The sequence below is a fragment of the Channa argus genome, chromosome 8 (assembly GCF_033026475.1).
Source record: "Channa argus isolate prfri chromosome 8, Channa argus male v1.0, whole genome shotgun sequence".
In the NCBI taxonomy this organism is placed as follows: domain Eukaryota; kingdom Metazoa; phylum Chordata; class Actinopteri; order Anabantiformes; family Channidae; genus Channa; species Channa argus.
In genome coordinates, this window is record NC_090204.1 from 11,176,731 (window position 1) to 11,188,864 (window position 12,134).

At 40.0% G+C, this 12,134-nt stretch overlaps 1 protein-coding gene across 7 annotated transcripts in view; it reads right to left on the reverse strand.

Moving 5' to 3' along the window:
* LOC137131682 (voltage-dependent R-type calcium channel subunit alpha-1E) overlaps nucleotides 1–12,134 on the reverse strand; it is a 93,181-nt gene that overhangs the window by 58,909 nt on the left and 22,138 nt on the right. For all 7 annotated transcript variants that reach the window (XM_067513292.1, XM_067513290.1, XM_067513291.1 and 4 more), the window contains exon 3: nucleotides 71–337. In XM_067513292.1, coding sequence (XP_067369393.1) covers nucleotides 71–337 — 267 coding nt within the window. The remainder of the gene's footprint in view (nucleotides 1–70; nucleotides 338–12,134) is intronic.

Consider the following 12,134-nt stretch of genomic DNA (forward strand, 5'->3'; position numbering starts at 1 on the left):
TTTTCCAAGACTTCTTGCATCTACTAGATGAGTGTGCTTGTATACTTCATACATTATCAGAAAAGGATATGGCCACTCTATAATCTTCTTGGCGTACTTCCTGACCACGTTGTCTTCCCCGAAGATGAAAAGGGACCTATTAACGGTGAAGCAGTTCTCCCTCACCGGGATGGGGTTGTACAAGGCCATGGTGCGGGCACGCTGTGCTTTGGTCTGCTTGAAGGCTGGGGAGATGCCACCTGTGGACACCGCCGCCCCATCGCGGTTCCGATTACGCTCGGACCCTCCATCCCCTGAGCTCAACAAGCCCGGCACGTCGTCTCCAAACCGGGCCATTCTGTCAAAGCAAATCACACAGAAGGCAATGCAGGGTAAGAGAGGAGAGGGAAATGAGGTTATACTCTCCTAGAAAGCAGGGCGCGGTGCTACGCTTAGTGTCACAGCAACCAAACCGCGAAATCCTGACCAGGTTTAGTCCATCATCACTTTCAGTCACAAAACGCCTCAAATGTCTTCAAACTTCTAAAATCTGTTCAAAACATTCACGGATATTTGTTCAGTCCCTTCAGTGAGGAGTCCAAAGAAGCATGCCGTTCACCCCGCTTCTCAAGTGCGCTCAGCGTAAAGGACCCAAATCCAGAAAGTGGTTAACTTGTGCTTCATTTAGAAAATCCTTCGACTTGAACGAAGCTGTGAAAGCTGATTCATTTCGCAGCGTTTCATCCATCCAAACAACAAATGCTCAGAGAAACCTGCAACAGGTCACATCCTCAGCCATCCTCAGTCCCCTGAGCGAAAAGCAGAAGAGCAGGTTGATCCATGGGGTTTTTAAATAAACTCGCACCAGTCCACTGAGTAATTCAGAGCACATCACTCCTGTCTTCTCTCTCCCCTGTCGACCACCTATTGCAACAGTGCTATTCTATTGCATGCGTAAGAACACAGCGCGGAAAAAAGAAACAGAAAAACTTTGTCATTTTCCGCAACATTTTCCGCGAAACAACGCGAACAAAACAGGCTGTCAACAACGCGTCATGCAGAGGAAAATAAACCCATCAGTCCGTCTTTTCTGCAGCGGGTGATGGTGAAGGGAGCATCTCTCATTTCTGTGCGCTGTGAGAGCGGTGTCTCTTAATGCGTCAGGATCAACACACCTCTTCTAACCTCGGCACAACCCTGTCCGTGCACTTTACTGTGCGCAGATTACCTGAGCTTGTACAACATGAAAGCAAATCATGGAATTAATAAAGGCCGAATTCAAAGACAATAATCATTAAATGCCATCGCCTCGAACTTGTGTGAGGACATTATGAATTTGAAATCGGACTCCATTAAACATAATATTGATCCAGATCCCACGTTTTACTGAAATGTTTATGTAAAACACAAATAACTAAACAATCAATCCAGGTTTTGTCTGACTTGTCATCTACTATGCGAACACTGGCCAGGCTGTATGTTCACTCCTCATTGTTCATCCGGCATGGTCACGCCTCAGGGCCAGCAAACTGTATACTGGTCACGCATTAAATTTGGAGGGGAGTAAACACCTGTTGTGAGACACCCAGCGCCAGCAGAACACTCAGGAGGACAGCAGCAAGTATCCTTGGCTAATTACAAGGTTCAGAAGCCCCAATTGCAAGGCATGATAGTGGGGGTGGGGGGAGTCGTGCTACTGTGTGCTGGCTGCAAGAGGCTGCAAGTGTGTTAATATCTACTCTCGTGAGGATGAGGATGAAGGAGGAAAATAAGAAGGCAGTGGCCAATAACCTACTACAAATTGTCAAATATGACAAAACGTGACCACAGAGTTGTATATTATATTATTATAAGAGAATCGGCTTAAAAAGATCATTTTGATGCAATTCTATATGTTTTATTGACAAATTCTACACAAAAGCCTCCTAACTTCATCCTTTGTGCCAAAAACCCACATTGTTGCCCAAAACTAACAAAAACACAGCATTTTGAATATGATATACATATTTAACTATTGCAAAAGAAGCTTTTACCATGTAATTAATCATATATTTTTAATTAAACAAAATTTCAAATCTTTTAGGAATGTGAAACTTTTATTTAAATCTACAAAAGTTTGCAAAAATATAAAAACACAACAATTTGTGACACATAAACAGTTTGTAACACTGTATACATTTACAATATTAGATAGCCGAACAGCATGCTGGGTAGCAGCTTGCTAGTTAGCATAACAGTCAGCAGTGAGAGTCTCACTATAGTCAATTACTGAACTTAAAACAGATGGAGGATGATCAAGAAGATACCAGAGATACCCCAGACAAAATACAAGTGTCTGCAGTTTAGAACCTTTTTTGGTAAAAAAAAAAAAAAAATTCTGACCCAGATTAAAGAACTAAATTCGTTGTAGTTTTTCATCGATGTCACAGAGTCACCAAGTGAACTTTGTTCTTTTCACCAATTTGGACGTGTCTCTGACTTAAATTCAGTGCAATGTGATACTGGCTACTGCATTATTTGGCTTGAGTTCATTTTTCAAATGTCTTTCCTGTGTTATTCAGTGTCTCAGGCCATTTCAGTGTAGAGGGATGGTAACTCAACCCTAAACCTAAACTAATAATAATGCACCTTCAGCTAGTTGCTAAAGCTTCTTCATCGTCAGAACTAACAAAACTGATCAAATGGTGTATGAAGAAGTCACAGAAAATTAATGAAAATTGATAAATTAAAAATTAACACATTTTTGAAGAAGGAATATCTTTACTAGTATATTTATTAATATATTTACTATGTGCATAAAATATTATGTTCACAAAAAAATATTTGATTTAATTTTTGGCATTTCAAAATATGGACGTGCATACTTTTGCAACCCAAATTTATTCTTGTTTTTTTAATGTAATGTGTTCCCAGTAACAAGGAAATGTTTGATAACTAAAACTATATGCTTTAAATGAGGCAATAAAACTATACATAAAACGATTCAGATGACAAGAAGATGTTACAACGTGCCTGAGTGAAAGTCTTTATTCTATAACGATCGAGCTGAGAGTAAAGTCAAAGTCAAGTAAAATACACCACCTATGATATAATCTTTTAGGAACTGAGATAGTAAACGGATAGTGATAGAAGTAGAAGACTAAGACAATAGGAACCACTAGAGTATTAACCACCATGCTGACACTGACGGGTATTTAGTGATGGTGCTATGACGAAGGCAGTGATCAATGATGTGTGGCCTTCAGCTCATTAGTGCTGTAGCACTTTATGGGCATTAAAAATAGAATACAGATAAAAATATGACACCTTCTCATTAAAATGGTGAGAAGAGACGTACGAATGTCTATTATAGAGTCCTCCACGTACATCATAAACCAAAAAAGTTGGTCACATTTCATTTGTTATTCCAGTCCCAGCTTTGTGTGATAGAAATGTTGCTTATACCACTTCCTTTGCAGGTCGATTGATATCATGATATCATTTTCCCAGGATGAGAGCGTGCAGCAGCAGCCACAACTTTCTTGGCTGAGAGGTTAGGGGTGAATCATGGTAATTAGGCGTTAGTAGCGGAGATGATTACAGTGGAGGCTTTTTCCTGAAAAAGGAGGGTGAGTGAGATCTCTGTAAATTTATCTTTACAAACAGCAAAGCTTCCCCTCTGTACTTTATCAGACAGTTTCAGAAGATACTGACATAAAGTGTACGTTAATCAGGAGCACCTACTCTGATTGGGACAGCCATCAACAAGCAGTGAAATGATGATAGGTTCACCTAGATCCACCTTTCCTTATATCCTTATGATTTCGCGACATAGGAAGATTCTGTTTGCAGATGACATTGTGATTTGTAGTGAGAGCAGGGAGCAGGTGGAGGAAAATCTAGAGAGGTGGAGGTCTCCTCTGGAAAACAGAGGAATGAAGCTTAGCCACAGTAAAACAGAATACATGTGTGTGAATGAGAGTAACCCAGGTGGAACAGTGAGGTTACAGGGAGCAGAGGTGAAGAAGGTGCAGGACTTTAAGTACTTAGGGTCAATGGTTCAGAGCAATGGAGAGTGTGGAAAAGAGGTGAAGAGGCGAGTGCAGGCAGGTTGGAACGGATGGAGAAAAGTGTCAGGTGTGTTGTGTGATAAAAGAGTATCAGCGAGAATGAAAGGAAAGGTGTTCAATACGGTGGTGAGACCAGCGATGTTGTTCGGCTTAGAGACAGTGTCACTGAAGAAAAGACCTGAGGCAAAGTTGGAGGTAGCAGAGCTTAAGATGTTGAGGTTCTCTTTGGGAGTGACGAGGATGGACAGGATCAGGAATGAGGACATCGGAGAGACAGCTCATGTTAGATGTTTCGGAGATAAAGTCAGAAAGGCCAGATTGAGGTGGTTTGGACATGTTCAGAGGAGAAACTGTAAATATATATCGGTAGAAGGATGCTGAGGTTGGAGCTGTCAGGCAGGAGGTCTAGAGGACGACCAAAGAGGAGATTTATGGATGTAGTGAGAGAGGACATGAAGTTAGTTGGTGTGAGAGAAGAGGATGCAGAGGACAGGGTTGGATGGAGGCACATGATTCGCTGTGGCGACCCCTGAAAGGGAACAGCCGAAAGGAAAAGAAGAAGGAAGATTCTGAACTTGTCTTTTCCGAGGATATGGGACCAAAATGAGCAGTTAGTTATTTCTCAGTAACCTCTATGTCTACAGTTATGGATGCTCTTATCGTGGTGTACGCCATTAGAGTAGCAGCTGAGCAAGAGTTAGTTCATCCTCTCGTATCCAATTTCATGGTTGGATGTGACATCACAATAAGCACAGCTTTAACGCTGCTCCCTTTTCAGGTGGGAGAGTCAAAATGTGAATTAGCATAAAAACACCATGGAAATAGTCTTCAGCAGTTTGACAGCACAGCACAGTCCATGCCATCACCTTAATCCTTAATCTTTAAAGAACCCAAAACATTCTGTTCTTTGTCTAACTTTGAGATTACCTTGTGGGTTGACAGGATTAAAAACAGCAGATTATGCAGACAAATGCAAGGATAACAAATAATTATGACAAGCCTTTGAGAGGTAAGTACTTGAGAACTGAAATCTAATTTAATATTGAAGACATATTGTCAATTTTGGAAAATCTTCTCGTCATTTTAAGAGATGTTGAGTTGACAAAAATCTGTTCAGGGTATGCAGAGTTACCACATTTACTTGCTGTTATGACAGCAGGTTGACAGCCTCTGCTCTGGTAATGGGACTTGGTGCCACAGGACTGAGCTGTGAACAAAGATTTCAATTCAAAAATAGAAAGTGTGAATATAAAATAAAATAGCTGCCATGCTTGTTTCTAAAACCCGGTCATTATTGCGCTCTATGCTTCATAGTCTTGTTACAAAATTAGCTACTTTTCCTGAGAGGAAAAAGGTCACGTGAATTAAAATAAGATGTTTGTTATATGTGAACATTTTCCTTCTTCAGATGCCAACATATTTACAAAGAGCTCCTCTGCGTTGAATTCATGCAGCTTTTCAACGAAGCTCTTTAAGAGCATGAACTGAAAGAACAGGAAAGATGCCCCTGAGATAATTTTTATTCTTTCTGCGGGATTGTTTTAGTTTAAACCAAGTCCGAGAGATAAGAAGTAATAATAAATAATATAATAATCATTGACTAAATGACAAGTTGTGGAATTAGAGTGTAAGTGCTGGCAGCTAATGTAGCGAGTAACACAGAGGACGCATTATTTACACAGTAGTGTGAGACAGACATACAGACTTTATAAGGAATCTGTGTGTCCTTCTGAGTTAAACATGTCAACACATTTTCATCATTGTGGAGAATGCACTTGTTGAAAACCATGGAAGGGGCTTCTATTGTGCAAGTATGAAAGAGCAGATCAAAACACACACAAGCACTATGATCATAGCATGAGATTAGACTTGTTTAAGGCTTTTGTTGACATTTCTTTTACTCAATTGTCCCTCCATTGTGACTAAAAATGTTTTTACATTATCCTAATCTTAGTTTACATTTCACTTGTGTTAGGAGGTGTGAACACACATAGATGTCATGTAGTGCATTAAATATTTCAATTTACAGAACAATAAAGGCTTACTTACTGCAATTACATTCAAAGAGGTATAGTTAAATTGAACGTTTTTGTGACTCCTTACAGGCTAGCCTAACCTTAAACTGTTTCCTTTTTATTGTTTTCAATTTGAGATTGGTGACCTGTCCAGGGTGTACACTGCCTCTTGCCCAATGACAGCTGATGATCAGCTACAGCCCCCCCCGTGACTCATATAGTATAAGTGGTGACAAATAATTCAAGTTTATTTATTTCAATTCAACTTTATTTATATAGCACCAATTCACAACAAAGTCATCTCAATGCACATATAAAGATGTATAAAGAAAACACAACAATTCCCATTTGAGCAAGCCCTAGGGAAAGGTGGAGAGGAAAAACTCCCTTTAACGGAAGAAATCTCCAGCAGAACCAGGATCAGGGTGGGAAGCCATCTGTCTTGACCAGTTGGGGTGAGTGGAAAGTGGAGGGAGAAAGAGAATAGAGCACCAAAAAGGAATAATAAAACATCGGGCAGCTTGGTAGGACCAGTAGCTGCACACTGGAAAACACACAGCTCCAAGGCCGGGGACAACTGCAGAAAGGGACAGAGACGATAGGAGGAAAGGAGCTCAGTGCATTGGGGGGGTGGGCTGCTGGGGGAGCAGTCTAAGCCTATAGCAGCATGACTATAACTAACTATAATTTTGTCAAAGAGGAAGGTTTTAAGCCTAGACTTTAACGTAGAGAGGGTGTCTGCTTCCTGAATCTGAACTGGGAGCTGATTCCACAGGAGAGGAGCATGATATGTAAAGGCTCTATCTTCCATTCTACTTTTGGAAATTCTGGGAACCACAAGTAGGCCTGCATTCTGAGATTGAAGTGGTCTATGGGGTTGATATCGAACTATGAGGTCTTTTATATATGATGGATAGATGGATGTTTTCAGTTTGTTTTAAGCTCTTTAAAACATTTAAAACCTCAGCAGAAAATGTCAAACATCTGAAATTGACATGTTGGTTGTGTCTCAACAAATTCAGTTAACTTTCAATACACTTTGACTTCTAGTCATCTTCACAAAACAGCCTAAAAGCAGTTTTTCATGAGGTGCAAATGTGTGAGGCATCATGTGCCTCTGTCATTTACGTGACAATCTGCCAAAAATACAGAGCAAACTGATTGACTACTTTGCTTAGCTGCTTACTTAGTTTGCAAGGAACAATTAGAATTTTCACCTCACAGGAAAAGATTCTAGCAGGTGTAATAAAAGAAAAACATCACTCCAAAAATTTGTCATGTTGTGATCCCAGTAATAAACACAAATTCCACCAATCCCTATAAAATGTTTCTCAACAAAATTGGCAGGTTCAAGCTAATAGGAAAGGAACTTCCAGAACTTCCACAAGAGGCTTTATGTCTCCAGGAATTAAAGGGTAAAGATTGTGCAAGACGATGCTCTGATGTTCTGCACAAAAGTGGTGATAAGTTGCTTTGCACTGTTGAGGCTGTTGCATCCAGATCTATTTCAATTGATGAATGAATCGAGCTGAAATAAGCATGGTCAATGGTATTGTTATTGTAGTATAAATCACTTGCTTTTCTTTTTGCAATATAACCAGTGTGTGTGTGTGTGTGTGTGTGTGTGTGTGTGTGTGTGTAATTGCAGTTTGCAGTCCAGACTCCAGATCTTAATTTCAGTTCATCCATCAGTCTAAGTGAATGATTGTGCCAGATGTAATGAAATTCCCTCCCAGCATTTCTGAGCTATAGCTTTGAAAAAAAATAAAAAATAGGTGAATAGCCAAGGTCTAAAAATCTGAATCATTATTGCAATTTACTAAAAAGAAATCACAACATGCATCACAACTTTTTAGAGAGAATGTCATGCATTCAGGCATGCAACAATTCCCCTAACAGTCTGTGAAATCCTGGAGGGACTGGTGGTGGCACAGGGTATATCACAAAAACTTGGAGGGGAGCTGCACCAAACAAGTTCCAAGATTGTTTAAAAGAGAGTGGCAATTAAAAATGTCTCTCTGTTTTATAAAACCAATCACCAAACCAAGGTAAGTTTGAGGTGACTGACATACAATTTCAAGTTGGCATTCACTAAGCAACTAATGCTCTATAAATGATTGCAAGCTTTTGGAAATACATTACAAGTGCACTCACCATTACCAGCAGCTCAGTGAACATCAAATCCAACTTCAATTCCTGACCACAGAGCCATAACTGCCTGTCTGCTCTTGTTTGATGTTCTAACGCAGTCAGATATTGTGTTCATTTATTATTAGCTGCTGCTCTCTCCCTCCTGGTGCATGTCCTCAGGGAATACAGGTTGATTAAATGTTTTCTCCCCCACCATGGCCCCCATCATACCTGTATACATTTTCACCTGATTTGAATGACAGAGATTTTATTTCAGAAACCCAGCAGAATTAGCCATTACTCACACATCGATTTCTCACTAAAACGAATATGCAATAGTGGAAGAGGTGCACAAGACACTCTGACTACACTGTGGCTAAAGGGCACTTTAGGCCTGCATGCTGCAAAAGGTGTGAAACCATAAGCAAATTGTAATCTGTTGCCTGTTATCTTGCAATTACATCAGAGCAATTCAAGCTAAAACCACATCAGAACAATCTGTTCGCACAGACTATTGGCACACACTACACTTCTAACACGGTAATTGATATGAGTGAAAACATGACCATATTGGCACATGTAATGATAAGACTTTGAATTTGAGAGACTATTTTCAATGGTGTGAGCTTGTTGCTGAATTACAGATGTGTATGGACACACCTTAAAGCCATTGCTCTAACTACTGTTTTGTGCTGGTACTATAATATACAGGTTTCCATTTTATTCACTTACAAGAACATCTGCTTATAGGAATAGTTTGGGATTTTTCTACCTGCTCTTAATAGAAACTTGGTGAAATCAGGGCCCAGGCCAATGGCACACTGACCCAAAACAGTGGTTGTTTTGGGGGAACTTAACAGTTGTTTTGGGAGATTTGAGCTTCGCCAAGTATGTAAGCCAATTCAAGAGAGCACAACACTTGACACATGCTGACACTACGTTAAAGTAGTTTGTGAGTAGTTTTGTAGTTTTGTGATATTTTCCTGCTTTCCACGGTGTCCATGAATGTTTCCACCCAGAACGTAACCACACTGTAAGAGATGAGAGGCACCCTGCACATCCATTGTTCTGTGGAAAACAAAGGCATTTCAAAGTCAACCTGAGACTAATATGACATTTCAGCGGTCCATAAGCCAAATTGAATTGCAATCTATCAAAGTTACAGGATTTCAAATAAAATTTTCAATTTTTTTCTTTAGCCAATAGTCCCTTGACTGCTATTGCAGAAGAACACTAAAGCTCAGTTGTATCCACTTTTTTGGATAGGTGACCAGCTTCCTTTACAAGTTGTTGATAAAGTTATCTTTAAAGTATATTTGTGCTTTAAACTGGACTAGTTTTGCAGTTTGAGGTTTTGGGACGCAACTAATATGATAAAACTTGCTCCCAGTCTTGTATTTATAATGTTATTGTATCTGTGTGTGTGTGTGTGTGTGAGATTCGCTCCATCCTTTCTCCAGCTCTAATCCAAACAATCTGGATACAAGATGAAATCCTCCTAAAACTATTAGTTTGTACTATCATTCTGATTCACACTGTGACCTTGAGTAAAAAGATCACATCCCTTGGGCAACTCAGGAGAACAGAAGGGTATGAAATGTGTCTCAAAAATACTGTAACTTTACTGTAACAGATTTAGAATCAATGAGCATCTTGCTCAGAAATGCCATTGAAGGGGATGCAAACCTAACCCTAAAGTTAACATAATAACAATGCGCATTCAGCTACTACTACTCCTTTCGGCTTATCCCGTGAGTTCGGGGTCGCCACAGCGGATCATTGTCCGCATGTTGATTTGGCACAGTTTTTACACCGGATGCCCTTCCTGGCGCAACCCTCCCCAATTTCTACCGGGCTTGGACCAGCACTGCATCGCTGGGGAGGGGGAATGGGCTGTTGGGGGTTCGGGGTCTTCGGGAAACTTCAACATATAGCCAGGGCCGGGGATCGAACCACTCACCCTGTGGTCCGTAAGCAACTGCCTTTACCAACTGAGCTATAGCTGCCCCAACAATGCGCATTCAGCTACTGTAGTATGTTGTTCCTTCCTTATCAGAAATATCACAAATGGCAAAGAGTGCATAATAAAAGTTATATTAAATAATGACTTATGTCAGTGCAAAACTTTGCATCCCCCTTGCTAAATTCATTTTAAATGACCTTTAATTTATTTCTGATGAAGGAGCATTTGTACGAGCTGAATGTGAATTAAATATGTTAATGAAAAAAAAAATATTGTTTTTTTATCTACTGTTTTTTGAAATACCGGGATGCAAACCTTTGCACCTGAGTTTCTCAAAATAACTACTGTGTTGGGTCAGTGTGCCATCAGCCCTGATTTCACCGTGACATAGAAAAGCTTGGTGCTAACACAGAAGGACAGATGACAAAGCCAGACCTATTGATGTGGCCACATGAAGGAGCTAGGGGACTGCACTATATTTAGCTTCATTGAGATGGTAATGGTTTGAACAAGAGAAGACTTTTGTCCGTGTGTGAGCACACGCGTGTATGTGTTTTAATGATGAGCTGTACAAGCAGTAAGATTTTAATCTCTGGGCTTTACACTGGGAAAGGATTTTTGAGCTCGGAAAACGAAGAAATTACAATTGGGTTTGCCAGAATCAATAGTCATCTCTCTGTAATAACAGAGCATGGAAATAACAGCACTGTTGGTATCTTTCAGGGCCTTGATCAGTGCCTAAAGGAAATATGATGAAACACATTTACCCTGCGGCACAGTTTCTCTCGCTTTCTCTCTCTCTCTCTCTCTCTCTCTCTCTCTCTCAGCCTACTCGATCTCCCCAGTTGCCTTACCCTCACTTTCCCTCTCTCTATCCAACCCAGATTTCTCCCTTCCAGTGTTGTCTTCCTCCTACTTGTTTCCTAGCAACTGAACTGACATCCCCCCTATTTTCAGCCCATGAATCTGTCGCCATAACCCTAGATTTTATGGAATAACCTATATAAATCCTTGCTCCCTGCGGGGAGTAGAGTCATGGTAGTCGTCTCCAGACAAACAACTCTGTCTACAAGCATCTTGTTAGCCTGGTTTCACCATATTGCAAGTTTGGAGAGCTCAAAGCAACAGTTGAGCATTGAAACATCTGCTGGAACATCAGCCAGATAGCAAACACAGGCAATAACATTTACAAAGCTGTCTGAGCTGTTTGATAATTTAATTGATCTTGACTTACAAGAGGAATACCTTCACACTCACCTAATGTGTTTAAGAAAATCATTCATTCAGGATCTGCACAGATTGTGAGGCCAAAAGAGGTTGTGCAGCTCATAAAAACACTGCAATGCAGTCACTGGCAACACACTGTCCATGTTAAGATGAGCACAGTCAGTGAGAAATTTCAAACAATGACAATTTATAAAAGCACAATCTCTGCACTGTGATTTTTAACAGTTTGATAAACACTTGAGGTGTTTATTCACACATGCATCTAATTCTCTTATATGCTTTATTTAACATTTTAACATTTATATTCCTAACTCATCCCATTTGACAATCAGTTTAACTGCTGTGTTTAGAAAAAAGTTAACAATAATTTGGATTTGGAGTTTGTCCTTGTAGAGGAAAGCCTGCTAATGAATCTAAAACACACTTTGAAGTGTTATTTTATGTATACATTTGGATCAAAGCAGTGACCAGTTCCTTGAGGTCAGGGGACACATCACACCAGTGATGATAAAACTCTGGACAACAACAGGTTTTGAAGAATTAATTCATGAAAGTCATCATTAGCCAGTTAATGGAAGAATTAATTGTGTCTTGAAAAGTAGATGTCACGGCAGGTTTGTCAGACTAATTTAATGACATTTTCAGCTGATACTTCATATTTTAAAGACCACTACTTTGCTGTCAGTTTATATCCTTAAATCAACTTCATGTTACATAACCTTATTCTAAAATAAAGTTGAGGAGTAACATTGTTGAGAGATCACTGCCACC